Raw genomic sequence first — 21,533 nt, 5'->3', positions numbered from 1 at the left:
ACCTACCAGTGATACACGATTTCATATTGCATGTAACTTCTAATAGTGGGCAAAACTCTGGGTGAATATTCCTCTGACTTCATATAAGGTGGAGATCTAAAAGAGAAGTGACACACCTTTGGACTTTATATCATCTATCTGCAGATTACTGGATCTGTGCTTGCTAAAGCTCTACCAGAACCTTACTTTCCTTGCTGCAAGCAATATTGATTTGAGTAATTCAGGAATCATATAGGATATAAAAATCTGTCTCTACTTGCAGCATCCTTGTCACTGATCCCCATTCTTTAAAAAGAATTGGAAGTGAAACTCCACAGCAAAGTAGTTGAACATCACACTAGTTTAAGTATTTTTATGCAACATTAGTTATCCTAAAGTTGCTTCATCTATCAGTTGCACTATATACAGCACTGCTAGTTCTGGCTTCTGCTTTGAAAAGTAGCCCAAACAGGACACTTCAGCAACTTCTGACGGCTGTTTGTCAGGGGGGGAAAGTGTACAACAAATTCTTACAAAGTGGTGGCCTATTAGAGTTGCTGTTTTACACCTTGTTGGATGAAATACACCCTCTTTTCACTTCTATAGCTGAGGTGTTTTTGTCGACTCTACTAGAGATCATGTCTGGTCACTGGACAACCACTACGTAGACTTCTTTTGTTTTTAGGCATGCGTGTTGAGTGATCCATGCAACAGTGAAGACCTTGCCGTTGTACATTCCATATATTACTGCTGTGCCAGTTGCTCTTGATTCTGTTAGCAGGATGTTGTTCGTTCTCTAACTGTACAGTTTCATTCAATGAAAACTTCCGAAACGGCACACACAGTAGAGAGCCCAGAGCTACATGATGCTGCATTGTGCGGCCCCACAGCAATCTTTAATGATAGCCAATCCTGCTTTGGTAATGGTGGGCTTGCTTGGAGGAGGTTCTGCCTTCTTTTCGGCTGGGCTGCCTGCAATGTTCAAAGCAGTACACCATTAAAACCCAGAGCTGGTCAAACTACTTCTTCCTACTTCTGGCTTAAAGAACGCAGCCTTTCCTGCCCTCTACCCCCTGAATTTCTAAACTCCTGTTTGAACAATACATCTAACGCTTTGATAGTAACCAATCTGGTATCTGCACTCAAACTGAAACTGCTCGGCAAGTCTTATCTCTTCAGGGGAGGGAGTTAGGAGGGGCTAAAGAATCCAGACATCAATGGGAGGGTAAACTTCTTGCATCTTGTTCCATCCAGGTGTCCCTGCTCACAGCCATAGCCTCAGGTAACAGGTCCTTTCACAGAAAGTCATCTTATGGTGTTCAAACCCAAACCACTGAGGGGTTGAAGAACACTAATACTGCCAGAGTTTATTCTCTCATGAACTTGGGATGTCATGATTAGAACAAGATAAAGGTAGGCTTTAATTTTTCAGGGTGAAAAGAACCTTTTTTATCTCTAACACTGCATTTAAAACCAGTGATGTGAAGTAAACTAGTAAAGGAGATAAGTCATGCTCCCTGTGACTAAAAGGGTATAAATAACTAGTGATGCATCTTAAAAATGTCTCTATCAACCTTGTACTTGAACTTCACAGCCATTCCAAATCCCACTGGAAACTCTATAGTGAGAGCTTGGTCTGTGCAAAATGGTGGTGTGCTTGGACACAAACCTCTTCAGCTGGTGGATCAAATTCACTTTCTAAGAAGGGTGCCACTTTCATTTGACCATTTCCCTGCCTAAGAGCTCAGGCTGACACAGGTCAAAAGCAATGGTAACTTTTAGAGCTCATGCTGTGATTGTTTTGTTTGAAAGTTGCAGCTAGGAGCTTCCAAGGGATCATGTAATCCACTTAGTTTCTGAGTGTTTGCAGCTCTGTCCGCAAGGGATCTGGGTGGAGGTGATGGAAATGCCTGTTTCTGTCGGTAAGATGTAAGGCAGCTGTGGAAGTCTGCAGTCTTTTCTCTAGCTTCCATCTTGCCTGCAGTAAAACAGGCAAACTTTGCTTCAGGTATCTAAGCATAGGACTAAAGAGTTTTTTCCAGTTATTTTTATAGAACTGGATGGGAAAATTACTAGCAAAAATAAATCTAGTTGCTTACAAAAGCAGGCTGTGGAAATACGCGTATTCAAATATACTTTGTATGTTTAAAACATGTGGCCATAGATGACTTGGATTAAGTTTAAGGGGGTAATAGGGCATCTGAATTCAAAGTGGCCAGCAATTGCTGACACACTATCTTGTTTTAGAGAGATCTAGATATATTAACCTAACTTCTGGCAGAGGCTGGCCCAGCATGGCATTTGAAAATGTTCTTTTATCCAGTTATCTTTGCAGTTTTTCCTATTGTACTTGTTTTTCTTAATGTCTAGGAACTCACTGGTAGGTGATTGTGTTGCTTTGTCTAAGGGTTTTAACTTGGTGCGAAGGAATTCAGCCATCTCTTTGTCTTCTTCTCTCTCTCTGGTGGAAAAAAAGGGAAAAAAACCCATTACAGAAACAAGGTTTTCTCTGTAAATGGGACAGCAAAAGCGAGAGTACCTAGGATCAAATCACTACTAAGGAATTAAGTGCTAATGTTATCAGAAATCTCTCATGTCGTTAAACGCTGATTGGATTCGATCAATGACTTCATTTTGTTGTTAACAACTTCGACTGGCCTTCCTGAGCGTGGTGCATCTTTAATGTCAATCTCTGGCCCAGAATTTACAAACCAGTTCTGACACTGCCATAAGGCATCTTCACCACACAGATCACGTAACTTCTTAAGAGCTTGCAGAGTGTTTTTTCCTTTTCTGAAGTAATACAGCAAGACACGATTAAAATGTTCCTTTTGATTTTCCATTTTGAAATGGATGCCAAATAAATAATTGTTAATGAAATCATGCACTTCCTTTCTCTAAAGCAAGCTTGAATTTGGGGCTTAAAATGAAATTAGTTACATTTCAAGACATATATGTCTATCTATTAAGGAAAAAAACAACACAGTTACTTTCTGGACAAGCCGATAGCTCAGGCTTCTTGTCAGCCGCTGCTTTGGCCTGCTCTCTGATCAGCAGCAGGACTCTGGCAGAAGAGCTTTCTTCTCTCCTGCCCTTGGCTTACTTAGAATTTACATGTGTTCAAAGAGGGACTGGCATTTATGATCAATGGATTTACAAGCCTTGCATCTTTACTGTTGACAGAGACAGGGCAGGTAACAGCAAGACTCTATTTGCAGAGTGTTGGGATGTCAGTGCAACAGCTGGGAATGAACTTCTGAGGAAGACCACAGGTTTCTCAGCAACTTTGGGCTAAGATACTGAGATGAAACCATTCTGAACTTGCTTATGGTTTAGCTTACATAGGGTGACTGCACTCTTTTTTTTTTTTTCCCCTGCCATGGCAGATTGAGAATAGTAATAATAAAGCTGATGGCATTAATAATTTGCTAAAAAAAAAAAGGCAGATTTTAGATACCTATAAATATGCTCCTTGTGTCTACTTCTTATGTCAAGAGGATCCTCTGATAGCAGCAAAAGTTACTCTCTTTAATGGTAAATGCCCAGCTACTTCCTGGTTGTAGTCAGGAGATGACTGAATCATCAATGGGATAAAGAGCCACGGAAGTCCAGTAATCTAGTTTTAATGCTTTTCCTATGGAGGGAGGAGGCTTTTAACTTGATAAGTTGTTTTAAAGGAACCAATTCTCTCCCATTAATGTCAATGTATCTCGCTCCAGTGTAGTATCAGACTTGTGAAATCTCATTAACAAGTTCAGTTGCTTTTAGTTCTTACCGTAATCTCTCCACCTCAGCATCATCTACCAGAAAATCTCTTTTTTGGACCAGCCTATGGATCTTCTGAATCAACTCATCCTCTCTTTGTTTCTCCATCTTTGTTTTTTCTTTTTCTGGTCAAAAACAGAAGAGAGAGACTATTACTTTGGATTCCAGGGTGTGGGGTGGACGCTGCAGATGCCTGAGAATGAACTGCTGGTTGGAGTCAATGGTTCTTCAGACCTGAGCCACCAAAACCCAGCAAATTCTGGTCACTGCCTCTTTTCTCTCTTCCACTTGCTGCTGTTGTGTCTGATCAGCTTAAATGTCTGGAGACTGTGGGGCTTGACAAGCATAGTTTTAACATTAAATTACTCTGCAAGACACTGCTTTGAATTTTCAAAGAGCTTTGGTAAGAAAACAGCCCAGGGTGCTCCATTAAAATCCATGGCGCAAACTCCCTTTGTTCTCAGGGTCACTTCTCTGTGTTTTATGACAGCTTTGGCTGTCGACTACACCACTTTTTTCTACTCTGGTAAGTGACGTGAGCTGCAAATCCACATGACTGTAAAATGTGAATTAATAAATGAAAGTGTTCATTTTCCCAGTGCTTCAAAAATCTGAGTAATTAATATATATTCTTATTAACTGGCCAGTCTGTAACGACAAGGTTGTCTATAAACTATAATTTTTGCAACGTGAAAGACACAGAAGAAGCTGAAAATTTTGATCAGCCGAGAAGACACTTCACAGTAAATCCTGATTTGGAGCAGCAGAGCTGCATTTAGAGAACCATAAAATTAAGTACAGTAAGACGAGTGGGAAGAAGCAATCTGATGCATCTAACCTGTGGTATGTTTGCTGATTGAACTTGCAAGGCATTTTAAACAGCTAAATAAATCAGACATTTGAAAACAGGCACTTAATACAACTTCATTTTGGATCATGGGCTTCAGGATGCTTACTGCTGGGAATTTCTGCAGTAAATCTAGTCCTTGGTAAGTGAGATAAAAGCACCTTGGATATATTTTCAAGACAATAAAATTCTGTAAGTCTCAAGCTCAGGAAGTCATATTCCTTGGAGAATTTTAAATTATGGTTTGTCAGTAGCAGAGGAAATAATTTGTAATATAACATAAAGCTGCTTTGTCTGGGATGTATTTTCTGGGTTACATCTTTAAGAAATGAGAAAGGAAGGTGGTTATTGACTGCTATGAAGATTTCAATACCTCTACATTGTTACCTGTGGAGAACTCCTGTGATTAATGCTGAATTTGCAGCAGAGAAAAAAGGAGAATGCTTACAAATCACTGCTTTTTCTTTATTTGCCTCTTCTGTCCAAGAAGCAAAGGATCTCCTCCTCTCGCTACTGAAGATAGGAGCTACTTTCTACTTCCTTTCAATCTATCCTCTTCCCAGGTTGAGATGTGGTCTCCCGTGGTATCCTCCAGGAAACTGTCTGCCAAATACGTGCAACCTGAACTGTGGCAAAGTACTGCGTAGTCTGTGTCCTGAAAGACTGATCCCATGTCTGCTGAAATTGGCTGAACAGTGTCTGTTAAATGAAAGAGCAGGTCGGTCTCTATACAAATCTGTATACTAAAAGGAGAATTATGGTAAAAGATGTTATGAATGAACCTATTTCCAAAAGGTGTTTCGTTAAGTTTTGCACATGCTCTGTCAGCACTTAGGTCTGAGTGCTAGCAGCTGCTTTGTTGTTGTTAAGACAAAAGTATTCTTGTGAGTCTGCCAAAAGGTGGTGCTGGTGCAACCACGCAGACTTCATTCTTAAGTTTGCTGAGACGTGCAAAGTGCTAAGGAGAAACTGCTGCCTGTGGATCTCTGCTTAAGACCTTGTGACTCGAAAATAATTTCTAAAAGGTTGGTTTTTTTTTAAAAAAGCCCACCAAAAAACATGAATACTGATCAACCTTAAGTGTAAGTTAAAAGCATAGGTAAGAAAGCTGCAGGCTAGAAGAGGTGAGGCAAGGGGAATCATTCATAGATATTTTATAGGATTCATAGAACCACAGAATGGTTTGGGTTGGAAGGGACCTTAAGGCTCCCCCAGCCCACCCCCTGCCATGGGCAGGGACACCTCCACCAGACCAGGCTGCCCAAAGCCCCGTCCAACCTGGCCTTGAACACTTCCAGGGAGGGGACATCCACAGCTTCCCTGGGCAACCTGTGCCAGTGTCTCACCACCCTCACAGTAAAGAATTTCTTCCTGATAGCCAGTCTAAATCTACCCTCTTCCAGCTTAAAAAAAAAACATTCTCCCTTTTTCTATTGCTACCTGCCATTGTAAAAAGTCCCTCCCCAGCTTTCCTGTAGGACCCTTTCAGGAACTGGAAGGCTGCAATAAGGTCCCCCCAGAGCCTTCTCTTCTCCAGGCTGAACAGCCCCAACTCTCTCAGTCCGTCCTCGTAGGGGAGGAGCTCCAGCCCCTGATCATCTTCGTGGCCTCCTCTGGACCTGCTCCAACAGCTCCATGTCCTTGCTATGTTGGGGACCCAGAACTGGATGCAGGGCTCCAGGGGGGTGTCACCAGAGCAGAGCAGAGGGGCAGAATCACCTCCTGGCCCTGCTGGCCACACTTCTTGTGACGCAGCCCAGGATGTGGTTGCCTTCTGGGCTGCAGATGCACATTGCTGGCTCATGTTGCGTTTTTCATTGACCGACACCCCCAAGTCCTTCTCCTCAGGACTGCTCTGAGCCATTCTCTGCCCAGCCTGGGTTTGTGCTTGGGATTGCCCCTACCCCGGTGCAGGACCTTGCACTTGGCCTTGTTGAACTCCATGAGGTTGGCACGGGCCCGCCTCTCCGGCCTGTCCAGGTCCCTCTGGATGGCATCCCTTCCTTCCAGGGTGTCAACCACAATAACCCTTCACAATCCTTTCCAATACCATTTAAATCACCAATGTTATTAGAAATTAAAAATGTGACCATGAGTAACTAAGAATTATAAAGAAAGAAAAAGTAAGAAAGATTACAAATACACTTTTGTTGGATGCAAAGTGGGAAAGTTCTTACACAACAAAGAATGTGTGGCCTCAGAGAAGATCCTTGTTTCCTACTCCACAAGTGACCTTGTCTGTCCTTCCAGGTGAGAAAGTTATCCTTTAAAGTTGCACAAGAAAATGGGACAGGGAGGGGGGGAGGGGTGTGCAGGGACGGGACAGAAATTAGGATAACCAAACAAGTGTCAAATCTTGTCCTTAATAGTTAGGCAGCAGCAAGTTCTTTCTGCAGGGTGCTAGAGGCCATGCAGTAATACCCAGTGGAAATGGCCCATTGCAGTTTGTTTTTCAGGACCTGACTACTTTTTTCTCGAACAGAGTAGGGTTGTTGTGGATGCTCTGAAACAGCAAAGCTGTAGTGAAGCAAAATTCCTTACTGATTTCAGCTGGAATTTAGTATTAGGGACTGCAAAACTGCCCACAACTGTCCCTCCTCAGAGCAGTGAATTTGCAGAGAATTATGGCAAAACACAAAGCAGACTTGCACCCCTTGCTTTTTGTAGAAGCCCATTTTACTTTATTCTATAAGGCAGATTTAATTAGAGGTGTGACAATGAGCTGCTATATCTAGGGGAAAAAATAATGTTCCCAGTGATGATTATAAGTCCCGCTCTCCCTTTTATCTCTGGTATCTCAGCACTCTGTCTTTGCGACCTGACAATCTCTGTGTCACTTGGGTCCCTTGATACTGCCAAGGGAGTGTAAGAACCAAGAAATGTGCACCTTGTTTGCGCGATACTTGCAGGGTTACTACCAAGGGTGCAGTGAAATATAGCAGTAAAAGAAATTTAGAGACCAGGAGATTAAAGATGGGGAGGGAAAATGGGAAGAAAAAAATATGCACTTGAAGAAAGAGATATGAAACTGAACTGTGGGGAAAGATTTCTGATTGTTAATGGCAGAGGCGTGTTCCTGACATCATCCCGACCTGTACATCACCTAACGTTGGGTTGGAGACAGCCATTACCTGGGATTGCTACCAAATTCTGCAGTTCTTTCTTCAGGTTCATAATATCTTTGCACAGCTGGATGTCATCCATCCTGCAGAAACAGAAAAACCATGATGAGAGATAGGCAAACTCCATCCTGTGTTGATGGGATCGGCCAGATCTCATCTGAATCTATGATACTGTCCCTTGCCTGGGACCTGTGCATCTAGTTTGAGATGCTGGGGTTTAACCTTGGGATGCTGATACTGTTCATTCACCAATTTTAACGGAGAGCAAAAGGTATTTAACAATAAATGCCTGCTGAGCCCTTGATTACTCATCTTACTGGGTTACAATTTGTGTGTACGTCATATCTGTCAAATTATTTCAGATGCCTGTTGGAAAAGATTTTCTAAACATGTCACAAAATGACAGGAATATAAGTGGGTCAGAAGAGTCTGCAGTAACCTGGCACAGTGACTCAGCCGCAATACGTGGTTCTGTGGTCCAAACTGGCCAAGAAAGCAGAAGTCAGAACACCTGCTTGGCAATACATAACCAGTGAGTTACCACTGCTATGCACACCCGACAGCCTGTTTATCTCTTTACACGCTCCTTCCCTCTCACCCTTACCCAGAGTGATGCTCAGTGTGCATCACTGTTGCCACATGTGGCACTAAGCTCCTGAGAAGTCGCAGTTAATGCTACATTAGTGAGTCACTAGAAACAGAGATAAATTATTTGGTTGAAAAAGTAATTATAATTTGAAGTGAACTTCCTTCATACAAAAGACAGCAATCATTCCAGCCTCTTCTCACTCCAGAATTGAAAAAGAATCAGAGAATCATTAAGGTTGGAAGAGACCCGTAAGATCATCAAGTCCAACCCAACAGCACCATGCCCACTGAACCATGTCCTGAAGTGCCACATCCAACACGTAACGTGTAAGCAGCCCCCGTAGTACAGGATTACCTTTAGAGTTCAGCCAGTAATGAGAGACTGTTTCTTTCATGTTCCAACTTTGCATGAGTACACTCGATTTACTGCACTCATGCTAAATTAAAACACAGTTTTCTAAGTTGGTTTATTGAAGGTTATCATCACCAAAGGAATTAGCCTCTCGCTTCTGCAGTTCTTGTGTAGCTTGATTTTACTTCACTTTGCAGTGGTTGCATAAAGTCAGGCAATCAGCAGACATAGCTTCTTGTACTTGAAAACACCAGTGTGCTGTGCACACCGCAAAAAGCATAAGGTGAGAATCCTATCTGGCATCTGTTAATGTGCTATTGTCCTTAGAAGGAATATGGACCACAAATTGTTCTCCATGATGAATCTGCTCTGAATTTGAGATTCTACCATTTATGTCTAATACCCTACAGAATGACCATTACTGACTATCCCACCTCTACTACTACTAGTAACGGGTACATCAATGTCACAATAGCAAAAGAGAGATTTATGGCTTTTTTTGCAAAGTGGGTAAAGGATAAAGATTAAAAAGGCAAGTAAAGAAAAAGTAAGCCTGATTGGAAGCAAGGAAAAAAAAACCCAAAACCAGGAATGAATTATGTACTCTGGACAGTGAATGAAGCTGTGGGACTGCCGGTATATTACCAGAGCAAAGTCAAGGTCATTGTTCCTGGGATTACAAGTAAGCAAACATAATAGTGTAAAATGGTCTAAATACCTGAATGGATCTATGGAGAATTTGCATTCTGTAGGTAGTATGAGCATTCTGGAGAAGAGGGAGTCATCTGAGAGTGCGTTCTGAGAGCATGCAAAGACAACGACCAACTTTAATTCTGCTAAACCAATGCGGAGGTGAATTTGGCTTTTTCACAGTATTAGTTTAGCAATTTAATAACCAGACAGACATTAAGCAAATACTCTGTGTTACATTAATAATGTTTTTACAGATAAAACAAGTTTAAAGAGGTAAGTAAAACTGTTTTCAGTAATTGCCTAAAGCAACGTAATAGGGCTTACCTATACATTAAAAAATTACCATTCAGCATCACCTATGTGGCAGAAATAACCACTCCCACGACAGCTATCACAGGTGGCAGCAACCTCCACAGTTTTAGTTCAAGGTCAACCAATAAAGCTGGCTTCAAGTCTTGCTTCCATCTGGAAAGCCAGCAGTACCAGGCAGTGGCCGATTTCGCAAGAGGCATGTTTCATGTGAATGCTGTTTTATAAGAACTCCAGGCCTTTTCTATTCACAGGCATAGGCAGTAACTGTAGGTAGTAAGATCTCACCTATACTATTAATATTTACTAGGTCAGAATATGCTAATGGGTTTTAAGATGCATGAATTTTGCACTACAAATTATTTTGAAGTTCAGTTTTGATCTTTTTCCATATCAGAGAGAGATGTGAGGGTTTTGCTGCCTGTCTTCTCTGTCAGCGAAACTGAGCTAACACACACACGATCCATTTTTACAATTGTGTCCTTCAACACGGTAGGTTTCTGTGCTCCCCAGTGACATGAATCCTAAACTGCTTCTGAAGCCACACACAAGTATCCATAGCAGCAACACATTGAATGTGCAATGAAGAGGACACTGCCTGAGCAGCTCCCTCAGCTTTTGAGTCTGTTATCTCACTAGGAAAGAGAAAACAGAAGTGGTACAGGAAAATTAAAAAGGGAAAGAGTGTGTGCATGTTCTGAAGTGGTATGCTTGCTTTTCTTAACAGCAAAGACAGACTGAGAATTTACAGTTTGACCCAAAAACTCTTTTTATAGAGAACATTTTAAGAAATGAGCTGAGAGAAGCCTGAGAAGCGAATGAGGGGGAATGATGGCTAGCTATAAACTGATGCTTTTCTGTACATACTGTTTCCTTCATATCAATATGTGCTGAGTCCTCAGCTTTTCTGAAAATAAACCCAAAAGACCTGGAGACAGCATACAATGCCTTTAAGCTATATTTTTATTTCCTGGACTGGTTGGAGATGATGACAACATACTCCTGGGTTAGTTTTATGAAATTTCACAGTATTAGTAGCATAGAAGGAGACATTACAAACAGCCACAATTGGTACACAACCTTGGCATATTCTGGGGAGGTCCACCCTGGGCATTAAGTGAGCCAGGGTCTTGGGACAAAAATAGGATTTGATAATGAAATTACAGAGCAAATCACAGTGCATCTTCTTTGATGTGACTGTGGTTGCCTGAACTGAAATGTTATTGCACAACAGAAATTGTGGCATTACCTAATCGAGGAAGGCTTGATTTTATAATCTGAAAATTGGTTCCACATAAACTTCAGGTAATTCTTCATAGCGAGTAGGTATTCTGCTGGAAATAGCATGGACTTCTGAGTACAGCTGTCTTCAGCTGTCCTCCTTTTCTTTTTAAAGGAGGAAATAACAGCATGGAGCAAAGCACAGGACAGGCTTACAAAAGCTAATACCTGACTTGCAATTTGCTCCAAGGTCTGAAAAACATCCTGACCTGTTAATTGATTGCTTCAGCTGATTTTGCTTGCTTTATTTTATCACAAAAAAGAAAAACAAGAATTATCAGAAAGCTGGCCCCTTTTAAAGTATACGCTACAAGATTAACTATTTCACTGTGGTATACAGCATGGAAACTGTTAAATAGAGGCAGGAGTTCAACTTCCCTTGATTTTCAAATAAAAAATTTCAGAGGACAAGTTAAGAACACGCTGTCACATGTCTAATTTTATTGAGCTTCATTCAGTAAAATTAAAAAGCTGTGTTTTGCCATAAAGAAGCCTCACAAATTCAAAAGTCAGAGGTGTCCATTGGTGTTTCTCTGTGTTCTATGTTTTTGCTCCACTTCAGAGTTCCACAAGGTTACACTGTTTAAATGTATCTTTGTCTTTAAGAGCTTTAGTTTTTTTATTACTGAAATGAGGTCTCACATTACGTTTAGTACAGCAGTAAGGAATTTCCACTTCTATCAGCAAAGCAGAGACAAAAGAGTATACAAAGGACTACAGAGCAGTACAAAGGAGAGAAAAATCACAGGTACTGAAACTGCACAGGTATTTGTGGCCTTCACTTACAAATTTCTGGTCTTTCAGTCTTTAACAAATGTCAGATCTTGGCTGGTATTAGTCCAGAACACAGTGTTATCTCTTGTGACATGAACTGTTTAAGACCACTAATAAAGTGAGGAATAAAGCTTGAATTAGGTTAGGCTGTGGAAGCTCCACATCCCCTACCTGTTGATATTTTCTTCAGACAAATATTCTTCCCACAAAGGACTGAAGTCAGGTAAAAAATATGCTCTGTGGACACATACTTTGCTAAAGTTTCCTTCTCTAAGTAATAGATCCCTGTTATGTCTTCTGCAAATCATGCTGAATAAAAAAAGGTCATTTCCTTTGCAACTACAAAAGTATTTTCTCAATGGCATTCTGCGAGCGCTCACCTAACTGGAATGCTCTTTATCTTTCTTCCTTTTAAATGTCAAGCTGATAGAAGTCTTCTAAATAGCATTCTTTCCTATTTTAATTATTTTGCATAGTGTTTTCCCAGAAGTATTGATACTTACATAAACCTGAGTTCTGATTCTCTTCTGACTAAGACTTCCCGAAGTCTCTGGATCTTTGCCATCTCAAGCTCAATTTCCTCAGGCATCATTGTTGTTTCAGCCATTGAAATTATGTCAAGTTGATCTGTATGTGAAAGTAGAGAAAAGTAATTAAGCTAGTCAAACTGTCTTAAACAGAATGTAAATTCAATCACAGAGCTATCTGATTATAGGGTAATCAGTGCAAGCAAAAAGCAGTAAAGAATATTCTAGCTGAATGCTACTGGTTTCTCTATTGTTTTCCTTATTACTTTCAATGTACCATTTTGAAGTTAAAGAATCCCTAAGCCAAAGTGACATTCATTTTGTTAGAACCTATCATACCTCTAAGGATTTCCAACCCAGTACTGAACTACAGCTGCTGTTCCTTAATTGGTATCACTGCAAACTTTGAAAGAACAGACACAGACTGCTCAAAACTCACTCAAGGCAATTACTTGCAGCTCTGAAGAGTCCTGTCTTAGCACAAGTGCAGGCAATGTCAACTGGTGCAGTTTACATTACATACAAAACTTCTTGCCATTCCACCATCTCAACTGGGCTAACAGCTAAAGCCCAGAACTACAGAGAAGCCAAGGATGCGATCAGAAATTACGTAGGGCCTAATTCTTCGAGGGGCTGAGTGTTCTCACTAGGGAATTGAAATCAGCTGAGGAGACAAACAGCACTTTGTACTAATTACTTGGCAGCTGGTAAGGCCAGGGTCCTTCTATTATTATTTCTCTATAATTGATGTACTACTTCTTCTAGTCCAGAGAGGAACAGGGCTATGAACTGTGTTCACTGAAGGCAGAAGGAACCAGTTTATAGGAGGTGTATTTGGGAAAGAGCAACTTGGCCTCTGGAGAACCTTATTCCAAAGGTTCACTATACTTGGCCTTCATTTTGGACAAGAAATTAGAGACTGAAAAAACAGAGTGCCTGCATGTTTTGCAGGTACCCAAAATGGAGACATATTCCTGAAAGCGGGCCTCTTTCAGCTGTTTTGGTTTAAAAAAAGAAAATGGAGAGGTCAAGATGTACTCGGCATGATTATGCAGAAAACAGGATTCAAAAAGCATCAGAAAAAAAGCAGTTCAATTAATAAGGAAGAGAAAAATTCTTAAGTTCCTCATGAGAGACTAAACACAAACAGCTGAGAAGAATTTCTGACAGAAACTTGGAGTAGGAATGAAATAAAAAATATCTTAAACACAGCCCCTGCATGAACTTAGTATTGTCTGCAGGTTTTGGCTTCCCTTCCTAATGAAGAAAGTGGGCAAATAAATATTCAAAATCACTGTTTTTTTCAAGATAACAGAATCTTGAGGAAAAAAATTGACACAGGTTGACATGAAAGAACAACCATTTTTCAGTAGTTAGGTACTTAAAACTCAAATTGCAAAACCGGTTTGTAAAGTAAGGCTATCTTTTATGTCTGAACACACAACTGCTGCCTGGAGAAGATGGATTTTCCTATTAGAAATTATTGTGTTTGTTGCGGTGTATTTAGTTGAGGTATAACCTAAATGCCCTAAAAAGTGTTCCAGCTCTGTCATCAATGGCTACCTTCACAGTGTAAAGCACATGAATCTTCTGAAATCCCAGCTACTAACTTAAATGTTGAAACAGAACCTAAAAACCTTAGAAATTCTAGATCTTTTTGAGGGAGGCTGAACACCACTGAAAATGCCTTAGGGACTGTATCCAGCCCTGCTTTTTCCCTCCCCTCACACCCTTATCTGGGTGTGTGGGAATGAGGAATCATAGCAAGCCTCGAACTTAGCAGAGTACCTACGGTGCTGTGCTACCACTAACAGATGGGCAGAATTGTAATTCAATATTCAACAGATGTTTATCAAACATCAGTCAAAAGCAACCAGAACAAAGATTCTGTAAGTATAGTTTTGCCTCTTGCTGCTTTTCAGGGTTGTGCACTTATTTTAACTACTTGCAGCATAATATATTTTCCAAAAATATGAAGCAGGAGATAGGAAGTTATTCTGATCCTACCAGGAACTAAAGTCAATAATACTGGTAATTAGAAAGATAAGCCACAAATATATTACACATACATGTTAAAATTAATTCTCAAAAGCTCAGAAAGCTGAGGGGGGGTGAAGTAACTATCATATTTCCACTCTGCAACTCTAGTATAAGTGCCCCAGTGCTACCATTTGGATCAGACCAGCTATCACACTGTGATTTCAATAATTCTGGAGGGGGAATCATGAACGAGCCTGATGCCCCAAGTATGTGCTTAAAGCCAACACAAGAATTAGCGTGACAAGCAATAGTCTAGGCTGACCTCTTGCAGAACAGTCACAGATTCTCCTCCACATCCCGCGCAACGTGTACTTGAACAAGAGAAAATTTTTCAAAAATATCCAAAATTATGCAATGTTTGCAAAAGAATCAAAAATGTCAGCAAGGTACCACAAGTCTGAAAGTGGAGGGGAATAATATAGAAACCATAAGATACTAGTTTGGTACTTGGCTGCAAACTTTAGAGATGTAGCTAGAATAATACAAGGTATAAGCAGTGGCTTAGTTTATCTTCATAGCAGTACATGTGCTGTGAACATACTGTAAGGTGATTAATTCTCAGGAAATTCTCAAACTGGAAGGAGGATTGGCAAGAGTCAGATCAAGGGAACTCTGAGAGGAAAAACCAGATCGAGCAGTTGAAATGGGAAGAAATTTGAAAGTGGGGATATAGAGAACTGCATATGGAGACACCGTGGTGCTGAAGCCACTCCTAGAGGGGTAGGTATGGTCTACGGAACTGAGTCAATTCATGCTTTGTGCACGTTCACCTGTGCACTATTAAGGATATACCAATTTTGCATCGCATCTCCAGCTTTTCTAAACCGCCCTTCCTATGAGGTAAAGACTAAGTGAGCTCCTTCGACAGCTGCCAATTTCCTTTCTATAGGTGAGTCCACAGGTCTCACAAACCCAACACAGCTGCACTATACCACCCACTCTGGCCCCCTCTGAAGAACAGGCATTTTTAAAGCAGGCTCTTAGGGAAAAGGCACAAATAAAACACCACATTTCCTAGAAATCCTAAAATATCCTCACAGGTGTGAGGATACTCTGAAAATAGAAGCCTCTGAAGAGGCCACAAGGCAGCATTCCTACTTCACACCTTCACCACTGTGATCCTCACAAATCACCAACCTGTTTGTGTCTGAATTTCTCTTCTAATATTGTGGATAACTGTTTGGCCTACCTGGCAGCAGCTATGCTGAAGGATAATTAATTATTTTTCATTATTTTCTGAGCTCCTGTGATGCAAACCACTTGGGAAAGAATATGTTAACGTTATTAAGCCTTTGAGTAAAGCTGTAGCCCTGTCCCAGTGATGACATTTTTACTGCTTTGAGACATGATTCTGAACAGCTTCACACAGAAGCCTCTCACCTTTCCATAACAGAAAGATATTTCATTTTATTTAAAGCAGGCACATGCAGTCAACTATTTTTTGGCATATATTGTTACTAAGCTCCAATTCTAGTGATGAGCCAAAATTGGTAAGGCAAAAGTGGAGACAACACTGAGATTAGTCACAGATTAGTGACAGGATGAAACTATTTTGTCTGCTCTGCAAACTCCAGGATAATTTTCAGTGACAAAGAAACAAGTAAAATATTATTACTGTATGCACAAAAATGTATTAGCATGAAAGTAATTACTATACAGAAATAAAATGATCAAGCTATTACATATAACAAGAGGGAATAAAGAGGTAAACTTGAAGCTATTTATGCATATTTTTGCTTCAATTTAAATGCAGACTGCTACAGTTAAACTGGGTATTAACTTAATGATCACATTTCTTCCTCAGTGTGCCAGCCAGAAATGGAACATTAGCAACGAGTGATGAAAAGCAACAAAAAAATAAAATGCCTATAAAGATGGGGGATTTTTCTTATGGGGATTTGTGGTGCATCTATGCTTTCAGTAAACCTGAAATACAAGTTACTGGTCACTCCAGCACTGTGCTGTCCTGTGCAAAGATAACCTATGTACTGAGATGAACTGTCAGACCAGAGCAAGCCCTTCACATCTGCTGTCCACTCAGCAGCTCCTCAGTCAAGAGGTCAGAATTTCATGTCTGCAGAGAGACACTCTGGTACAACCTGTAGAGAAGCATGACATCTCTCTGAGACAGAATGAATTCTCACACGTTCAATCTTGCCAAATGTAGAGGAAATCTTGTTTTCATTGCAATGGTTACAATCACTGGGAAAAGCCCTGTTGCAGCATTAGCTGCAGTGAAAGTATTTTTATCTTGCAACTGCAGAGAATAAAAAAATATTTTCTGCCATCCCTTAAGATCATACCTGCTTTTGCACAGATTTCTTATGGAAATAGATTCATCTTTTGTAATAAAAATGAAAATCTTCTGGTTGTAGGACATATTAACAGCATTAGTAAACACTAGGAAAGGCATGAGCAACATAAAAAGATACATTTATTATACGGCAAATACACCAATTTTGGGAGGTTTTGTTTTAAATTTTGCTGAACTAGTTTTTTGAATTAATCAACCTTCAGAAGAAGTCATATATGGATACTATGATTATTTCTTTTGGTCTATTTGTCTGCCTCTTCTCATTCAGTATTTGACCACCTCTCAGTCTTGTTTAGCATTCAACACTGAATATCAAAGATAATCTGTTTCAGTAAATTACTCCTTTCTATTTTCTAATAATAGGCTACCATGACTTATAATGAGTATGTGCAGTTTTATGTATAGCCTCAATCTGTTATAACTTTTATGTCTTTTCTGCCATCTTTGAATAGTCTCATCAGCATTCACTAAGCACATGTAAATAACTTCAAAACTAAAAACAAAACAGAACCTGGAGTTTTCTTTCCTGAAGAGATCTTAGCTGTAAGCCCTGCACCACACAGATTCTGTAGGGGGCTGGTGGCTTTAGGTGAGGTAATTTCCCTCAGACTACATTTCACGTCAGTCTGAAACTTGGCAACCTGATTTGTCTTGCTGTAACTGAAATAGAGTGGCATTTTCCCACCTCTTTCTAGGAGACACACCACTGTGTATTTCATATCAGTGATTCTGCTGACCTAACCTGATGGAAGGGTATCCTCCAATATCCCACTAGGTCTAAAACCAGAAGCTTCACCTAACAGTCTGTTCTAGTTTCTCTCACTCCTCTCTCCCCTTACACACAGATAACCACCTACCTAACTAAACCTCTGCAGATGAGACAAATGACCTGATCTTGCATGGTATTGTTTCAGCACTCAGTGCTGCTTGCAGAAAACCCACCAATTTAGCTCATTTGTGAATCATTACTCATAACAAATCATTACTGCTGTCCAGCCTGCCTCAGCCTGACCAGGATTTGGTGAGGAGTGGCAGGCAGCCTTGGTGCAGAGGTTGCTTTTCTGTGAGGTTGAGAGCAGGAGCACCAGCCAAGAAATTCTGCGCCCAGCTGTGCTCTCTGCTTCCTCCTGGCTCAGGCGAAGGTGTCATAAACTATGTGTGTCTTTCCACTTCAACCTGCACCTGCCAAATCTTTGCAGCAGCAAATGGAGTAATGGCCATGCTAGTTCCTCACCCCTCCCCACCTGCCTGTTTTAGAGAAGACAGAGGCCCCTAATTTGCTGTGTTTCATTCATAAGCAGCTTAGACTCAAGATCTGAGCAGCTTTGGGGTGGAAAGGAAGCTGCTTACTTTCTCGAACAGTTGTTTCTTATCACAGTCACAGCTATATCACATATCACAGCCTTACAGAAGATTTTCCTAATTATATACCCAGCCTGGGAATGTGTCCCATTTAAAATGCTGCCCAGAGACATTCTCAGTACCAAGGAAGTATGGGACCTCATCCCCTCACACAGGAAGTGAAAGATAATTCTTCCTGTTTTGGGATACCCAAAAATCAATGTGTGATGCAAAAACAGGTGCAAAGTTGGAGGTCTCTTATATGAGAAGCCAGATTTCTTATGAGGGAGGTCTTAGAAAAACTAACAGGTTTTTCATTCATCTGAGCCCAATCTGATCTCAGTACATCTCCACATTACAAAGCTTGAGGTCCAGATCTTTTACATATGCTGAACATACACATCTCTGGGAATCAGCCACCACAAAACCAAGGACTCCTATGTTTCTCAAGTGGAAATTCCCTATATTGATTAAACAGAAGCTCAAAGAAAGCTAAAACCAGATCTGTCATTCAGTAAAATACTGGGATACCAGCAGCATGAAATCTGTTAGTTTTTAAAAATTAAGCTTAATCGCTTCCTTTTTTGTTCTTCTTCCCCCCTCAGGTAATCTTTCCTATTCAATTCTTTGGCTTTACAATGAGATTTTCCTATTTCATTTGGTGTTTGTATCTCCCCTGTTGCTATATGAAAACTTGCAACCAGCAAAGAAAATAATAGACTCTACTCACGAAGTGTTATCAGACTGAACAGACAAAACACACTCATCATAACCTGTCTCAGACCACTGTTCATACACAGTGCAATTAGCAAGCTAATAACACGCGTTGCAGAAGTGCAATTTAAGTCAATTCTGCAGGATTAAGTAATGAATTTACATTTTGCTTGCAATTTTAAGTTCTATTTTCAATGGGAATTTATTTATTTAGAAAAGGGTAAGTTCCTTGTAATTATTTCCTCAGAAGTCACTATGCAAAGCTAATCACCTCCTGGATTAAGTAAGCCTCCAGTGACGAGTCTCATTTTCACCGACCTTTCTTCTGATCTAATTGATGTTGATGCAGACTGGGGCATAATCTAATACTCAAGTATTGCTGTAAACAGTTAATGCTGTTTTATTTGCATCTGTTGGCACAATTTTCAGCTCACTGGCAATACTGATTTTGTTTAGAAAGATACACATCTCAATGCAACCATCTCCCATGCTGCCTGTTTATTTGATTCAGCAGCAAACACTCACCTTGTCCTACCAAGTATCTGATAATGCCCTGGTTTTGCCCACAGAAATGTCACTGCTATCCAGTCTCCTTGGATAGCATATGGAAAACTCTCCCTAATGCTTGCATAAAAACACTTTCCCTAGCACCTAGAAACTGATGAGAATTCTGATAATTTGTTATAGTAGATATAAAATTACTTCTAGGTGGGATATTTTGCCTTTCTACCACAGAAATAAGGAAGAATAAGGAAGCCAGGGGAAATTATTACAAGGATATTCTCATAGAATATCCTGTTCTGTTTCCTGCTCCTTGCATATTTTACTCCTGTGAAGGGCAGTGGATGGCCTCCTAATGAACATGAAAATGATTTGACTTTTAAAAAATACTTTTTATCCCTTGTGCAGAGTTAATGCAAACATGCACAATATTCCAGATGCAGTCTCACCAGGGCAGAGTAGAGGGGAAGGAGAACCTCTCTGCCCTACAACCACCCCTTCTGATACACCCCAGGATGGCGTTGGCTGCATTTGGAATATTGTGTCCAGTTCTGGTCCCTCAGGTCAAGAAGGACAGGAACTGCTTGAAAGAGTCCAGCAGAGCCACAAAGATGATGGAGGGAGTGGAGCATCTCCTGCTGAGGAGCGGCTGAGGGAGCTGGGGCTCTTGAGCTCGGAGCAGAGGAGACTGAGGGGTGCCCTCATTCCTGGGGATCAATTTGGAAAGGGCGAGTGTCAGGAGGAAGGAGCCAGGCTCTGCTCTGGGATGGCCAATGCCAGGACAAGGGGCAGTGGTCCCAAGCTGGAGCACAGGAGATTCAAGCTGAAGATGAGAACAATCTTTGAGAGTGTGAGGGTGGCAGAGCATGGCCCAGGCTGCCCAGAGAGGTTGTGGAGTCTCCTTCTGTGCAGACACCCAAAGCCCTGGCCGTGTTCCTGTGTGACTGCTCTGGTGATCCTGCTCTGGCAGGGGTTGCACTGGGGGAGCTTTCCAGGGCCCTTCCAACTCCTAACACACTGTGATTCTATGATACTGTCATCATGCCATGCAATTTAGAACCTAGAGTGTAAGGGAACATTAAAGTAAATAGTAAGATCTGTTTATTTTTAATCAATGCAAACATGTGACCAGAAATCACTGTTAGTATTAAAATAGGAAAGATATGCAGGGACCATCTAAAACAGCTACCATAAATAGTGTTTTTCCACAGAGTTTTAAGGAAGTTGAAGCCTATAAGCAAACAAAATAGATCAGTTATTCAAATTGCAAAATCTTCATATAGTAATTTACTACTTTTGAAAGAATAGACTATGGCCTCTATAGAACTTCATATTATATATCTAAATTGTTATACATAGAGAAATATTCTCACTAAAATAAGCCTAGTGTAGAAAGGCAGCTAAGCAACAGAGCCAGGATGCAGACACCTGGACATTCGGTTCTAGTCCTGCCAACAGCCCATTCTGGTACCTGGTCAAGCTGTGATTTGGGTGGAACCTCCATGCTGAGCTCATATTTTTGAGCAGATCAGGTGTCCCACTCAGCCTCCACATTGCCCTCTGCCAAACAAAGGATCTGTTGTCCAAAGCTTGCAAGATGTAACCCTTTTGTCACCTCAAGCTACTCATTATTATCATTACTACAAGTGCTGCACTGCACTGGGCTCCAGAGCTCTGGAACAAAACCAAATTTATGAGAAAAGAAAAGCACACGTCTGCATCATGCCAGAGAACCTGCAAAACTCTTCCACTTGTCTGAGTCAACCAATTCAGTCAACAGTAATCTCAGTCTTCAATTCCATTTTAGAAAGTGTGGAGTTACTCAGTTCTGAACCTATGCCAGTCACTGCAACAAAACCAATGCTGCAATTGAAGCCTCAGAGTGGGAGAGCTACAGCCCTGTCATCAGCATATGGTAGTCAATAACATATGCATGAAAAACTGAAGCCAGAGGTGAAGTATGATTCCAAACACAGCAGTATCTACAAAGTCTAAACATAGCAAAAGTGCTGGCTAAAATCTGCTGCAAAGCCATGGGATGTTAAAAAGCCTCCAGACTTTATGATGCACATCAAAAGACAGATGGTGAATCAAGAATTTATCAGCAATCAACCTCGCTATCAGCCAAGATGAAGGTGCCACAACAGATACGTATAAAACTTTTTCTGTGGCCTAACCAAACACTTGAAACTTAGAAAATATTTGTCTTTATACAGAGCTTTTTGTGACAGTCTTTTCAAGATTTTTTGCCTCAGTGGTTCGCTGAAAAATTAGAAAAAACTTACAGGTTTATTAGGTTTTAAAGAAGCTAGTTCTGACAACAAAAGAATAACAACTGGTATCTTAGAAGACAAGGTCCCAACTTGAACTGGCGATATCTCTTTTC

The 21,533-nt window shown here is 40.7% G+C and overlaps 1 protein-coding gene across 1 annotated transcript; it reads right to left on the bottom strand.

The window, feature by feature from the left end:
• Positions 1–743: 743 nt before the first annotated feature.
• LOC104540530 (chromosome unknown open reading frame, human C16orf45) lies at positions 744–12,331 on the bottom strand. Its single transcript, XM_010184364.1, has 5 exons — positions 12,214–12,331; positions 7,723–7,796; positions 3,755–3,869; positions 2,358–2,440; positions 744–951 (listed from the first exon to the last, which is right to left on the bottom strand). The coding sequence occupies exons 1-5, from the start codon at positions 12,315–12,317 to the stop codon at positions 839–841; spliced, it is 489 nt and encodes a 162-aa protein (XP_010182666.1). The 5' UTR covers positions 12,318–12,331; the 3' UTR covers positions 744–838.
• Positions 12,332–21,533: the final 9,202 nt, after the last annotated feature.

This window comes from Mesitornis unicolor, unplaced genomic scaffold (genome assembly GCF_000695765.1).
Source record: "Mesitornis unicolor isolate BGI_N332 unplaced genomic scaffold, ASM69576v1 scaffold35945, whole genome shotgun sequence".
Classification (NCBI taxonomy): Eukaryota; Metazoa; Chordata; class Aves; order Mesitornithiformes; family Mesitornithidae; genus Mesitornis; species Mesitornis unicolor.
Note: the sequence above shows the minus strand (reverse complement) of the source record. Positions and strands in the feature narration are given on the sequence as shown.